This window comes from Furipterus horrens, unplaced genomic scaffold (genome assembly GCF_987537825.1).
Source record: "Furipterus horrens unplaced genomic scaffold, mFurHor1.1.pri manual_scaffold_2, whole genome shotgun sequence".
Lineage (NCBI taxonomy): Eukaryota > Metazoa > Chordata > Mammalia > Chiroptera > Furipteridae > Furipterus > Furipterus horrens.
Window position 1 is genome coordinate 121,649,858 of NW_028327172.1, and position 15,997 is coordinate 121,665,854.

The 15,997-nt window shown below is 38.8% G+C and overlaps 1 protein-coding gene across 1 annotated transcript in view; it reads left to right on the forward strand.

The window, feature by feature from the left end:
• The first annotated feature begins 6,568 nt into the window (after positions 1 to 6,568).
• The window catches only part of ARHGEF38 (Rho guanine nucleotide exchange factor 38), a 140,973-nt gene continuing 131,544 nt past the window's right edge, over positions 6,569 to 15,997 (forward strand). Inside the window, exon 1 of the mRNA XM_090266368.1 lies at positions 6,569 to 6,924. Within this exon, the coding sequence (XP_090122494.1) occupies positions 6,729 to 6,924 (196 nt within the window). The 5' untranslated portion in view covers positions 6,569 to 6,728. The remainder of the gene's footprint in view (positions 6,925 to 15,997) is intronic.

Below are 15,997 nucleotides of genomic sequence, written 5' to 3' on the forward strand. Positions count from 1 at the left end.
AGTGCATTAACCGAAATTGTTGCTTTCAGGAAGCATAGCAGTGGATATAAAAACACAGCTACGAGATAGCAGGGCCACTGTGAACAATTTATGGTTGAATAGGGAGCTCTCAAAGCTGGCTTTATGGTCGTCTCACAAATGCATTAATGACCTCACCTTTGAGGAAGTAATATTTCCGATTTTCTTTTTTGTTTCCATATCTATAGTCTCTTTTTTCCAGGAAAAGAAGGTCATTTCTCTCTCTAATCAGAGAGAGAGAGAAAAAAAATACTGCAGCTAACAGCTAAGTCTCTTCCCGTACATTGGTAGGCAGCACAAGACCATAAGCTGCTGTGCCTGACCCCCACAACGACAAACATTTATTGATCTCCTATTGCTAGTCACCAGGATTTCAAAAGCAAACAGCTTTGAGCACTCATAATTAAAGTGTCTCTCTGCTATGATAGAGGGTTGCTGCTTTGTGATTTCAGAGGAGAGAGTGAGTGACACATCATAGAGGGGACATTTGAGCTGGGTCTTGAAGGATCATTAGGCTTTCATGGATGAGGAGGGCTATTCCAAATGAAAGAAACAGATTGAAAAAAAAATCAGTCCTAAAAGAAAATAGAATATGGAGTTTGCAGTGCGTGTATGAGTCAGATTGCATTTTCCAAATACAGCCATGGCAATTTCTCCTATTATGGAAGCTCTTTTATAACACGGCTTTGGTGATCCTCCCATTGAGAAGATGTGGGTCGATGTTCCCTTGCCTCGAGTCTGGTGTAAGTGACACTGTAGGACAGGGCATAAAAGCTGACATGGCTTCTGTCTGGTTCTCTTGGGACACGCCCTTTCGGAGCCCTGAACCCAGCCAGGTAAGCAGTCTGATTTCCCTCAGGATTCTGCATTGTGGAGGAAGCCCGAGCTGGTTCATATGGAGAGCTCAGAGAGGCCCTAAAGCTATCAATAGAGGAAGGTGTCTAGTCAACTCACAACAGCTGCTCCAGCTGCCTGCTATTTCAGCTCCAGCCAATATCTGCCTACAACTATTGTGCATGAGAGACCTGAGTCAGAAGTGCTTAGCTGAGCCTTTCCCGAATTCCTGACCCATAGAATCTGTGACAGCTAAAGCAATGACCATCATTGCTCTAAGCAACTATGTTTTGGGGTGATTTGTTATTTAGAAATTAACTAGAATAGTAAGTAATCTATTAATACAATGAAAAAAAGACAATCTGATTGAGGCCTAAAAAATATTTGGATTCCCCTCTACCTGAAGTGGGAAACAATCCATCAAGGTATTTAATCTAAAGAATGATGTGATCTGATTTATGGTTTAGAAAGGAAATTCAAAAGACATTAGGCAAGATAAACTGGAGTAGAGAGTCATTGAAGACAAGAAGAATGCTTACAGGAATTCTCCAAGTTTAACCGTGCATAAAAATCACTTGAGATGCCAGATAAAATTTTAAATCCCTCAGATTTATCCCCAAGAGTAAAGGACAGGTAATGAATGCAGAATTGTTCCAGAAGACTTCGGCAGAGAAAAGAAAAGTATATTAGTGGTGCCCTTGCCGTATGCCAGGCAGTTTGCTGGGCACTTGTCACCAGCAAAGTGGCTGAGACCACAGGCTGTGCTACAAGATGGGCGTGATTTTGAGTCTTCATTCCATCATTTCCAAGTTGTGTGGTATTGGGAAAATTACTCAACTTCTTGGAACCTGTTTCCATACCTGTAAAATATGGGTATAATTCTGCCTTCCTCGCTACTTTACCTAGGTTTAATCCTTGCATACAGTAATGGCTCAACAATAACATTATTGCAAATGTTCTCAGAAGTGTTATTCCCACGTTTCAATGTTTTATCTCCTTTAATGAAATCCCTCCCATTCTGGTATCTACCTCTACAACTTTACTAAAACGCCTTTAGAAAAGTTTATAAATGACCAACATTGTGCCAAATTACAATAATTATTTTCTAATTTCAATTTTGTTTGGCATCTCAGCAGACTGACTACACCTTCATTTTTGGAAACACTTGCTTCCAGACTTCTGTGCACCACGTTATCCTGATTTTCCACTTCGAGGGCCGCTCTCTCTTCTGCCTTCTTGGCTGGGTTTTGCTCCAATGCCACCTCTAAACTTAACAGTTCTTCAGGTTTGACTTTGGTCCTCTTCTGGATATATCATATTCCTAAATGGTCTCATTAATCCATGGCTTTAAATATTATGTGTATTCTGATGACTCCCAATTTTTTATCTAAACTCTAAATAGCCACTCAAAATGTATCAATTCAATGGCTGCTTGACATTTTCCTTGAATAGCCTACAGGCATCTTAACCTTAATGTGTCCTAAAATGGAATCTTGACCAACCCTCCAGAGTTACTGTTCTTCTTGTTCTTTCTTCCTCTGTTAGCATACAAGACACATATCCTCCCATTTATTCAGTCTTAAAACCTGCAATTTATCCTTGCTTCCTCTTTTACTCATTCGTCTCCAACAAACCATACAAAAGTTTTGTTTCAACTTTTTAAATGATTTGAATTTATCAACTTTTCTCCATCCATACCACACTACACTAGTCCAAGTATTTCTTGTCTAGACTCCTGTTTGCTCCTAACTTATAATGAGTTCTTTTCCTTCCCCTATCAGTTTATTCATGACGAATCAGATGTCATTTTTCTTTTGGAATTAAGATTTTTACAACCCAATAGCACCCTGGGTCTTAGAATCCTGAAATCATATAATGTTAGACTTGAACAAGACTTATGTATTATTTAATCTACATCCCACATTAATAAGGACAGTCTAGGTTATACTGAAGAAATTTTTTTTTTAAGTCCCAAATCTTACAGGCTTAAGGCAGCAAAGAATTCTTTCTCCTCAAACTGTACAATCACTGTGGGGTGTCTGGGGCTCTAATCTGAGTCATCCACTTTCTGTGACTCATCTTGATGAAGAAGCCACTATGCACTTGTGCCATTCACCACGAATGAGGGAAAGAAAGCTATAGCTGAGTGCACACTGATCCTCAAAACTTTCTCAGAAGTGACATATATCATGTTTAATCAGTTTCTTTGGACAAAGCAAGTTACATGATGACAAATAAATTGAAATGGTGCAGGGCGATGCAATCTTCCTGTGTGCCTAAATGGAGAACTGAAAATATTCAGTGACTACTAATGACTAATTCGTTCTTATATTTTACAGAGGAAGAAATTGGAACCTAGAGATTATGTCTCATGTCATGAAGCTGATTTATATCACGGCCAAGACTAAAACTGGGTCTTGGATTCAATGTCTAGTGCTTTTTAAAAATAATGAACCAGGAATTGCTTGGGCTCTACTCACAATAGAATTAATTTAAATGTCTTAATATTAATTATTTATTTAGGTAATATCAAATCCTTGTATTGAAAGGCCTTTGTACCTTGGCAATAAAATATAAAACAGATAAGTTAGAGGCCTTGTTCTCCCATTGCCACTCATGTTCTAGCAAGGTGCTGCAGTAACAAAACACATAGTCTCTCTAACCTGGCTGTTCTTATTTTATGCTGGTGATTTGAAACACATTATCTTAAAAGTTATTAAAGAGATAAGCAAAAGAACTGTGAGTGTGTGTGTGTGTGTGTGTGTGAAACTGTCTACTGAATCTTTCAGAAATGTATTGACAAAAATGGCTTTAGGAGGAGAGGCTTATTTTACCCTCATATCAAGAAGTCTACAGGTGGGTGGTTGCTGGTATTGGTTCAGTGGTTCAGTGGTATCAGAGCTCATGCTTTTCTGGGTTTTTTTCTTATGGACCCAGACTGGCTGTAACTACTCTATGTATTATACTTGTGATCAAGTCTGGACAACAGGGGAAGGTTGAAGCCAGCTGTTACAACACCTTTTATTAGAGAAGCAAAGTTTTCCCAGAATCAATACCCCACTCCCCATTATAACAGACTATCATAGGGTCCCAATTGCCAGGACTGAGATTAGATGGACACCCTAGTGACAAGAGAGACTGGAAAAATTAAAAGTAAAGTTGTCATTATGATTGGGTAAGCTTAATGTTACCTTGAACAAAATAGGATTCTGTTGGCAAGGAGTGGCATGAGGGTAAGAAGTGGCAGCAAACAACTAACAGTGACCACCCCATTTATTGATTGATTAAAAGAATTGATCTATTGTTTTTTAAGTTGATCTAGAAATTACTGTGAATAAATAAAATTTAGATGTACTACTGAATTCATAGTAGCTGTGCTATATATCTTCTTAAATAATGAAATTCAAAAATATAATAAAGCTACTGCAGTCAGTTCCACTATAATACTTATTTTGAAAACACAAATTTATTCCAACAGAGAGAAACTGAGCATAACACAGTTTCACATTTGCTCACACATGATTTCATCCCCTTGAAACACTCAGTAAATGCAGAAAGCTGTATCCAGATGCCCTGAGCCACAGAGGAGCACACAGAACTCAGGCATGTCCACCCCTCACAGTGACCAGCAGCTTCAGTGTACCACCTGCGGTCCTCGCCATACCTGTCTGCTTCTGGCAGTGTACACTTCCATCATCTGATTTCCAATCTCTCTTCCGTCACTTCACTCATAAAGTAGGACCCTGTGACTTCTATAGGATACCTTCTGTTATTTTTTTAACTTTTAGCTTTTTAATTTTATGTTTTTTGAACTTCCGTTCATTTTCAATGTAGTTTCATGTTTATTATAATATTTATGTATTTCTTAACCATGTATCGCACATAAAGCTGGGCTACCATATTTTTCTACCTGTTTTTATATATATGTATACATTTTAAAATCCTTACCTGGGGGTATGTTTATTGATTTTTAGAGAGGGGGTCATGGGAGGGACAGAAAGAGACAGAGAGGAAAACATCCATCGATTGCCTCCTGTACATGCGCCAAACCCACAACCTAGGCATGTGCCCTGACCAGGAATCAAATCTGCCACCTTTTGGTGTTCAGGATGATGCTCCAACAAACTGAGCCACCTGGCCAGGGGTCTCTCTGCTTTTTTATGGGTCACCCACAAAGTTTTTGAGTGCTGTGTCTCTAATTCCATATTTTTTATGAATCCTGTAGTTTTAATTGTACAACTTTGTAGTAGTATTATGTCTAATAGTATGTCTGTTAGTTACCAGGTGAATACCTGCAAACATGTTACATACAAATATGTATATATAATATTAAATTACAATTGAGACATTTTAAACATGAATCAAAAAGCTCATTTTTTCATCCTAGTGATGAATGTGTCTTTAAAAGCATTTATTACATGTACTTGGAAGGGCTTGTTTTAAAAAGACTACCAATTGTAGTAAATAAAAGCCATTCAATATGCCAAGCTATATATAGATGTTTTAATAGTGTATGAAAATTTGTCAGTTATCTTTTAAGATAGTTATGCAAATTGTATCCTGTGTTGGAAAGGTGGCTTTTACCTCTTTTTTTTTCTCATGCATAAACCTCATCTAACAAGAGTTAACTGCGATTCAAAATGGGCAGCACAAAGCTGACTTCCGGCTGTCCCTTTATAAGAAAAAAGAACCCGTTTTCCTCCTCAGGGTTTTTCTTTTATCTAAAGAGGACATACAAACTCCTCAGCACATCCCCAGAGCTTCTTAGAGCCTCCCCCCTGAGAAATCTCACTGAATACAAGGAAAAACAACTCTAAAAAAATTAACGAAAGGCACATCATTATTTGCCTTTCTCTCCCCAGTCCTTGCCCTCCATCTTTTCTACTTTCTACATGTCTCTTCCCAGTTTCAAACACTTTTCCTCTTATTTTCCCAAGGTGAGCTGCTTTTTTGTCACTCCTTTTGCAAAACGGATGGGGGAAAGCTGGTACAGAAATCGCATCCTGACAAGGTGCTTGTTTTCCTGAGGACCAGGACTGAGAAGGACAGGGCTGGGACCATAATGGATTTGTTCAGGCAGGGGCAACACCAGGAGAAGAGAAATCGAAAAGGCTTCCTGCAGCCTCTTTGGACATTCTCTTTTCTTCCTGTGCCTGCAGACAGACTGCTCTTAAATTTGTACCCTCACTTCCTCAGAAATGCGGACAGGAGGGTTGGCAAGTATAATTTTTAGTAAGTAGTGTTTGGGTGATCATAACTAAATGTGCACAGTGATCCTTAAAAATGATTCTGTATCCACTCTTGTGATATAAATGTAAATTTTCTTAGCCTCACACTAACTCCGTGGTCACATGTGAGTGAATAAAGGTCACACACAAGCCCACGTCTGCCTCCAGGCAACAGATCCCGATGCTGTGCCCTGAGCGCACCCGCACACCCCGCCCGATCCGGCACATATTAAACCCATCAGCTACAGGTTACACTCCTGCGCCCGTCCCTTCCTCCCCGCCTCACCTTGTTCTCTTTCCTTTTCCCCCACCCCCCAGCCCTGCCCCACACAATGGGATTTTTGTTTGCCTCAGTAGCATGTGACAGCGCAGTCCCTGCTTTGCCTAGCTCTGTGCTGCAGGTCTCTCAGGTAACAGGTGGCAACTTCCCCTGTTGGATTGCAGGTATAAAAAAGGAATGACCTCATAGGGGTGGGGCTCTGGGACTCCGTACAGGTGGCAGTCACAGCCAGGTAATCCTGGAGTGAAGCCGTTTAGTTAGAAGAGGGCAGTTAAATTTGTCATTCTGGTGGCTTTATCCCTCACTGAGGCACTTTAGCAACAATCGGCCCTTGCCTGCAAAGCCTCTGAAGCTTAGCTTTGCCTCAGATGGAGCCCGAAGAAGCCACTGGGAAAGATAACGTGGGCACCAGGAAGAAGAACCTGGCCTTCTTGAGGCCCCGACTCTACATGCTGGAGAGAAGGAAGACTGACACTGTGGTTGACAGCAGTGTTTCTGGGGACCACTCTGGCACCCTGAGGAGGAGCCAGTCTGACAGGACCGAATACAACCAGAAACTACAAGGTAACCCAAGAGAAATCAACTGTCCCAGGTTACTGCTTCCCAGGTGTTTTTCTCCTACTCTTCCACTTGCAAAGAAAACACTTAAGCCCAAGGAGGAAATCGAATGTTACCTCCTCTCTAAGAGGAAAATAAGAAAAAATAAAATGAAAGTAAATATAATTCACAAATTATTGGAACAAGTCATTATTACATGCTTCAATAGTTAAAGAGCGACTTCTGAATTATTCTTAATACTGTTTTTATTCCCGATGGGAGTAAAATTTTTTCTGCTACCTTCCCCCCTTCTTTCCCCCTCCTCCACCCAACTTAAGAAACGGGAAGCACTAGAAAGCAAATGATTTCAAAATATACAGAAGAGAGTTTATCTCAATAGATAGGTGTTAGATGTCACACCATGAGATCTATATAGGTAATTGCACTGAACTGTGATTAAATAGGGGCATGAAACTACAATCATGTCTGTAAAAAATAAAAAACTGTTGTCAGCAGGATGGTATAACAGGATTTGTTGAAAATCACTTAGGTGTTCATTCCTTTAGAGTGAATCAAATAACATCCAAATATGGTAAGAGATGTTTAGCATGCTTAGATTGAATGACTTCGGAAGAAATAACTTCAGTTTATTTTGTCACGGCCATGATATAATATGACACAGTTACTACAACGTGTCCTCTGTTTCAGGTCTTGAATTTCTTTAACCATTCCCACCTACCCTCTCTCTTTTTTCTCCCTTTCTCTTGAAGGTCACTTGTCCTAGAAAACTTTGTTTTGATGTTGAAATTGTGCCATGTTTTAAATATCCACTGTTGTACCTGTTATATGATCCCCCAGAACCTGTCTCTTCCTCCTTGACCACATTGTGTGTCTGAACTGTTATAATCCCACCACAGACATCATTCTGGGCTGAAAAACTATAACAAGGCTAGAACAATCAATGGGACAAGCGTGTACTTAGCTGGTGTCTTTCATCAAAAATATGTATGCACTTAGTTATGCAAGTTAATTAAATACATTTAGGGCATTTTTTATTAAATCTTTAAAGATTCTTACTCTCAGTTAATGCTTTTTTAAAATTCTGATACCTCAGAATTAAAATGCAGAGTTAAGTCTTATTCTTAAACAATATTTTAAAAAATAAGGAAGGGGTGTCATTTGACACATCAAGAAGACTGCAAATTTTAAAGTCATCCGAATTGCTTTCTAATCCTGTCTCTTCATTTACTCCCTATACAACTTTGAGCTAATTATTTAAAATTTCTGAGCTTCATCCTCTCTATCTGTGAGAATGGAATAATGATGCCACATAGTATTGTTGCGAGAATGAAATTAGATAATCACCTAAAACACCTAGTACATTTGCAGACACATGATATGTGCTCAATAAACAGTAATTATTTTTAATTTTAGGAACAATGTACCTGATAGAACATGGTTTGCCCTCTATTAATCTAAATTTCCTCTTCTACTAATCTATTTCAACTATTTTCTGTCCTTAGATGAAGTGAGCATATACAACAACTCAGGAAAAGCCCCATTGTTTTATCCATAATAACATGTTTCTTCTGTCTGAGATTCACTGATTCAGCATCTTCTTGGTTCAGATATTCCATTAGCAAAATAAAAATAGAAACTACTTTCTACTATTCACTTCCTAAACCTAAGTAAAAAAATAAGTCTGGGGCCATAAAATACAGATGATGTTTGTCTATTACTCTGCAAGAAACCTCAGGCTTCTTGCACACACCTTTGGATTTGTGATTGTCCTGTGCTTTGATGGATCCTATCTTTGAAGGTGGAAGAAAAGACTCAGGAGTGAAGCCATGTTCCTAGAACTGCCTATACTGGAGAAAAATCATCAGGGATTGTATAGGAGCACATCAGAACTGTCAAGATAGACTGGCCTCCTGATAAGTAACATTTTTTAGGTGTAACTCTTAATAACATCCAAGTGTGGTATCTAATGAGTAATAGAGCATTTACTATGATTCTTCACTAACTGCTTAACACTCAAAGTAATCCATTCTGTGGTTCTGCACTCTGGTCCTACTATATCCATTATCATGCAGATGAGTTTTAATCACCTTAAGAAGCTCTTTATTGTTGCAATGTCAAGAGTTTTTCCTCTGCCCATTTTAGAACTAGTAGTTCCCTGGGAGGCACTGAATAAAGACTGAGCTGGCTATAGCCCTCAAAGAGATGGCCCGAAGCCATTGTGAGGTCACAGCATGCTTGTGCTTTTCAATACTGCAAGGCAGCCTCAAATTATTTAGTCAGTTGTCAGTACTATGTTACACTCTGAGTATTACAATTAGCTGCTCTAACTCTCTCTGGAAGCAAGTTCTTTGGGTTCTGGGAAATATAACATCTTTCTCTGGTGTCCCTGGGCTCGCCTCTTAAGTCTTACTATACACCTGTTCAATTAAATTTCTGACAGACATCACTTTAGTAGTGTAAATCCTAAATTCTATTTTTTTAAAAAGTGATACACTGGATGAAAGCTACTAGATTAAATAATAGAACATGGTTGTAATGAGAATATCATAAAATCTTTATAGAAGATTGTGATCACATCAACACAGTCGTTCCTACTAAGCCTCAAGTTGTACAATGCTAGCCTACTGCTCGTGAAACTGGACAAGTCTGCATTAGTGCTGCCTGTCACTACCAGAACCAATAAATAGAGACAAGGATTGAATCTTTATGGGCACTTTATTCGGATGGTCAGCAATCTGAGAACACAGTGGATTATGTACCCTAAAAGACTGTCTTACATCTCATCTCAAGCTGAACTTTTTTATAAAGAGAAAAGAGGGTAGTTAAGGGGTTTGGAACTGGAGGAAAATGGTTAATCAGATAAATGCTGCAGTCATGTGATTTTCCTAGCATCCCTTCATCTGTTGATGGTGATTCTTCATCTGTGTCCTGGTCAGCAGACATTCCCTCCCTGGAGCACAATGGCTCAGATACCATCCTGATCTCTGTAGCCATCCTGAGGCACAAAGGTAGAATTGCTGTGGGTCTCCTGGAGTCTGGGTATGTCCAGTTATACATTCCAGTTCCTGGAACAATAACTTTCTATATGATTAATTACCAAGTCTGTTAACTATATATCTAAAGTTAAAAAATTTTCAACTCTTGACTTCCTCCATCATTAGTAGCTTCTTTATTTCTCCAACAAATAAGTTCAGTTAATTTATTGAAAATGTTATATGGTAAGCAAAACCAAAATATATGCCAGGAATTACTACTACAAAATCATTATGAAAAAAAAGTCTGACCATCACTCTACAGGGACTTAAACTCTCATTAAGAAAGATAAGACAGGTAAACAAATGTAATAAAGTGACAGGATACAAGTGGAGGTGAGATCAGTAAGTCCACAAAGGAGAAAACGGTTTATTCAGGACTGAGTGGAAAAAGTTGTGAGTAAACATTAACAGATGATAAGGTGAAGATAAGGAAGAAGGGGCAGAATGGGGAGAGAAGCATGTTTTAAACTCTTTGTTGTACTTATCTTTGTTTGAAATTATGTTGCTGTTTCCTTGTTTATTGCCTATTACTGACTTTCATTTTGTTCTCCCACCTCTCATCTCCCCGTTCTGTAAAAGATGCCCTATCTGTCTTGTTAACTGTTCCATTTCTGCACTTAGAATCACCCGCAACATGCAGTGAGTACTCAGTAACTTTCAAATAGAATGAATGATTAGGATGATCTGGTTTAGGCCAGAAATCAGTGCAAGGAAAGGCATCAAACCCTGAATAAGAATCCCTGTGTTTTCCTATGTGAGGATAGAGATATCCATTAATAAAGATGACTCTTCAGTAAAAAGAAAGCAACATAGCAGATATTTAAATGTATAGAATTGCCTGTATAACAGATAAATCTAAGTGGAAGCCTATCTAATTCATGACTACCTTTTAGAGCATACCAGACTATACATCAGTTCATTCTTCTTCCATTCAGAATGTGAGTACATTATTTTAGCCTCTAGCTAGCTCATCTCCTAATTGCCATTTTAATGGGAGCCAAAGGAAGTGATCGAAGCAAGGGAATTTAGTGGCTGAGTTGTTAAAACTGTTTTTGGGGGGAAATAATTTTGTGTATGAGTATACGTGTGAATTCTACATTTAAAATTTACCTGATTTAAACAGTTATGCACAAGTGTGTGTATGCAGATGATCTGATCTATGTATGTAGATATAGATGTAGTTATATGTGTATTTCAGGCATATTTCTATAATAATTAAAACTTATATAAACAGTTTATTGATTAATTATCAGCAGCCTTTTCTGAAAACCTTATACAATTGATATTACTGACAGTATAGATGCTATGGGATTAATGCTTATGTTCCCCTCCAATTCATAATGGAAGCCTAATCCTGAGTGTGATGGTTTTAGGAAGTGAGGTCTTTGGGAGGTAATTAGGTCATGATGATGGAGACCTCATGAATGGCATTAGTGTGCTTATAAGAAGAGACATGAGAGATCTTGCATCCTTTCCTTCCGCCATGTGAGGGGCCCTTACCAGACACTGGATCTGCTGGCACCTTGACCTTGGATATCTCAACTTCTAGTACTGTGAGAAATAAATGTTTGTTGTTTAAGACACCCAGTCTATGCTATATTTGTTATAGCAACCCAAACTAAGACAGCGGCCACACTAAGCCTCTGGTTAATATTTTTGGCCAATGCCTATTTTTGCTTGTTAAGTATCAGATGAAAGACCAAGAGTGAATGGGTAAAATGTCATTATTGCTGCTGATAATACAAGTCAAAAAATCACATCTCCAATACATAATAGGTCCGTGATGCTTTATTTATTTATTTCTCATTAAGAAATGATTGAATGCTTGTTTTGTGAAAACTGAAGTTTTCTTACATGATGATCAAAAGAAACCACAGGACCACAGGCATTTTACACAGAATAATATATTTTGAAGTGTAAGATTAAATGACTCAAATAAAAAGTTAGACTTGTAAGATTATGGGATCACTTACATTGCAATGGTTTATAAGAAAACATATCAATCAGTAAGTGAGCAGGAAGAGTTAACACCAGGGGATTTGGTGAGTTTTGTTCAGGCCCAACGAAGGGTGGGATAAAATGAGTTGTCCAGCTGTCTGCATGTTTTTATCCCAGTGCTACAAGCCCTCTTTGTTCCTGTCTGTTCTTTCAGCATTAAGTCACTCCTTCTCCTTTTCATGCCTCCATGCATCTTTCAGTGAAATGGGAAGGACTTGGGTCAATAATGTGACACCAGTACAAATGAGGTGTATTTCATAGTTTGAAGGGCAAATCTTTATAAACAGCAAGGGAATTTTAAAACTAAGTATTACTGTCTTGTCACATGCCTAGAAATAAAAAAGAAGCATGATATTTTACTTTCCTTCTTTTTCAGTAAAGGTATTTTGCAGTTTTTAAAAGAGCCACATGAATCAAATAAAGTGTGAGTCCCAGAAATTAAGTTTGAGTTATTTCTCTATGACCAGATTGTGATAGGAAAAAATTTTTTTCCTACAAGCATGATTAGAAATGTACCCTAAAATAGCAACATAGTTGGGAGAAAGATGGATGAGAGAAAAGCACTCGGGGTACATTCATCTTTGTTTCTGTTGAAAGAGGAAAGGAAAAAAAAACTTTGTTTTATAGAATTACTTTTTCTTTCTTTTTTTATAAATCCTCACCTGAGGACATGTTTATTGATTTCAGAGACAGGGGAATGAAGAGAGAGAGAGAGGATGAGGAATATCTATGTGAGAGAAAAACATTGATCGGTTGCCTCTTGCATGTGCCCCAACTGGAGGTCGAACCCACAACCTAGGCGTGTGCCCTGACTGGGAAACAAACCCACAAACTTTTGTTCTATGGGATGATACTCCAACCAACTGAGATACACTGGGCAAGGCCAGAATTACTTTTACTTGATGCCATAATCATAATAATTTCAGTATTTTGGTGGCTATTGATTTCCTGGTGAAGGTGGAGTTATTGCAGGAATTGCTAGAATTGTAAGGAAGATCGCTATTAAAACCAGGCAAAATTTGTCTTGAGGTTGTGCTTTAGAGCATCCCTCTGCAGCTTCCTCTCCACCAAGTAGGTGGGGAGTCCTTGAGGTTACAGATGACCTGGGACCCATACCCTCATTTCCAGACTAAGTTCAGGGTACCTAGTATTGTTAGAAACAAGGACATAGTGACTCCCAAACCAGTAAAAAGTCATTAGTAACAAAGGGCAAATGTAATTAGAGAGTCTCTGAGAAGGGAGCTGACAGCACTGGCATATCTACAAACCACAGAAGCGGCATTTAGATACCCCTGTTAGATTGTAACTCTGGAGTAACCAGTAATGGAGAAACTGGGAAGAAGGAGAGGGGAGGGGGAGCTAATTGCGTTAGGGCGGGGAAGCTAATCGCTCTCACTTTAGGGCAAAGAAGATAATCACTTTAGGGTGGCAATTTTAGGGTGGAGAAGATAATCACTTTAGGGTGGCAATTTTAGGGTGGAGAAGATAATCACTGTAGGGTGTCAATTTCAGGGTAGGGAAGCTAAGACTATAAAACCAGTTTCCTTTGTCTACTTGGCGCGCACATTCTCCTGGCTGTGAGGGTGCGCCCGGCTCTGCAGACTCATGAATAAAGGCCTCGTTTTACTGCTCAAGTCCTGTGTCCCAGTTTTTATTGTGAGCGTTTCTCACAGTATGATGGCATTTTTGGTCCAACGGGCCCTGATACTGGCTCCAAGGCCTCTAAGACCTCTTCCCAATCCTATTTTTCCCAGGCAAACAGCAGTTGATTATAGATGTATGTTTGGATCTTGATCATGCTGTTCTGTCACTCTGCCTACCAGGCCCCCATGGGTGGACAGCACCTATGGAGGGAAGAATCAGGATACAGGCCTTAGGAGTGGGCAGGGGGGGCGTGTGCCCCAGGGCCTCCTGCCGGATTTGGGCATGGAACTCTGGGGGACTTGAGAAATCTAAATTTGAACTTGGCTTTCCAGGTTGTTTGAAGGTGTATGTATGAATATAGAAGGTAGTAACATTTTATTTGACACTTTGCCAGCTTTATTTATAACTTTCAGTTATGTAGACATGGTATGCTGGTCTCCCTTTGTACACTCAAGGGAGGCTGCATATGAATGGTTTTGGCTGTATGCTGTGTTCAGGATATTGCCTTTTTACACTAGGTTGTAGAAAGCGTAGGGAAGGGAAGAGAAGGGAGAGACTGAGTGACTGTCACTGGGCTGGCCCTGGGGCTTTGACACATTGTTATTTAATCCCAACACCTTATCAATTCTGGTTTTATAGTTGAAAAAAGAGGTATGTAGTGGAGAAAAGACTTTCCTTGTACCCTCCTAGGATTGATAGCTGGGTCTATGCAGCTGAACAGGAGAAAAGGTACACAAGTGTATTAATTTTTAATACCATGTGCTTGGGGCATCAGAGAACAACAAAGTAAGTATCTCAAAGCTTTGAGATATGAGAGTTTATATACCATCTTAACAAGGGAAGGGGAAGGGGAATGTAGGACACCTAGGGGAAAGTACAGAATTTTAGGAAAGATGAATAAACCTTTAGCAGAATTGATGGGAGATATCATAGTTGGTGACAAAGTTGTTCTGGTGTTGACTTCTAGTATCCTTTCCTGTGACAACTTCCTGTCAATCCTTCTTGGCTGATGAGAATACAGAGAAGGAGATTCATGACAATGAAGTTCCTTTTAGAAGATTTGTTTTTAAACTGAGAGAGGAGTACAGAGAAAGCCTCTCCATGCACCTGCTGCTTTTCCAAGTGTCCTCAGCTCAAAATAATCAGTATATCAAAGTGGCATATTTGAGGGTAGCATGTCCTGAATTCCTCAGGCAGTAAAACCTGGATTTGAACTCAGTTGCTTTAGATATTTGCAAAATAAAATGCATCTAATTCATTGACATAGTAGGTGTTTTATCTGTGTGGTTTATAAGTAGTAAGAAGTGGAAGCAATGTAATGGTTGCAGCATGTTTTATAATCTGATGGCATTACTCTACTATTATAATAAAGTTTGACCAGCCTAATTTTTTACTTTGGAATACACATTTTTTAAATTATTGTAACATTCCCCTTCCAGAGCATTGTTGTTTAAAAAATTTCTTGTGTGTATGTGTTTAATTGTCAGAAAATAAAAAGTTAAATAAACCTGCTCCTATAGTAATGACTTAATGATGTCTATTTCCCATTTTGTTTGAATATCTTGATACTATCCCTTTAATTTTATGTTTGTTATGTATTTAATTGCATCTCTGTAAAACTTAATATATACCCAAAAATCTGAAAGCCTCATTCTGTAGCAGTGGGAGTGGGATGGAGGTAGGAAGAGGTGGTGGTGGTGGTATATGCATCCATGAATGAAAAGGGTGGAATTATATGCTGGGAACAAGCAGCTCTTTATCGAGTAGGGGATATTTCAATAGGCTTCTGTGAAGTCGACCTAAATTGTGAGTCTTAAATGCAGCAAGAAAAAGAGTGTTATGATTAGAAGCCTTTGTCCCAGGTTGTTTTGAACAATTTCTTTCTTGATTAATGAATGGCAGAATAAATGAATACTCTAAAATACCTGTACTGAGGCCTTTGATGGAGAATGTAATCTTGACTGTCTGACAGCCTACTCTTACTTAAGGAAGAAAACTTAAAGGTCCTGTCATCCAGCTACTGCTTTAAGTGCACTGAGTCACTGCAGCCCTCACAGAAATTGTCTCTCTCGAATGCTTCTTAATGTTAGGTCTCCAGTGTCACTACCAAAAGCTGTCATAGGTTTCTGCTTCTGTCTTTGTTGTGAAGTTGTTGAAGACATTGTTTACCTCTCCCAGTGTTATCCAGTTTTATTCAAGGAAAAAACTTTGGTTTTGAAACTGGAAAAGTCTGTGTTCATGCTGCCTGTCACTACCAGAACTAATAAGTAAAGACAAGGATTGACTCTTTATTGGTGCTTTGTTCAGATGGCCACGATGAAAAGACGGTGGGTTATGTACCCTCAAAAATTGTCTGAATATCTTATTTCAAGCTGACCTTTTTAAAAGGAGAAGAAAGGGTA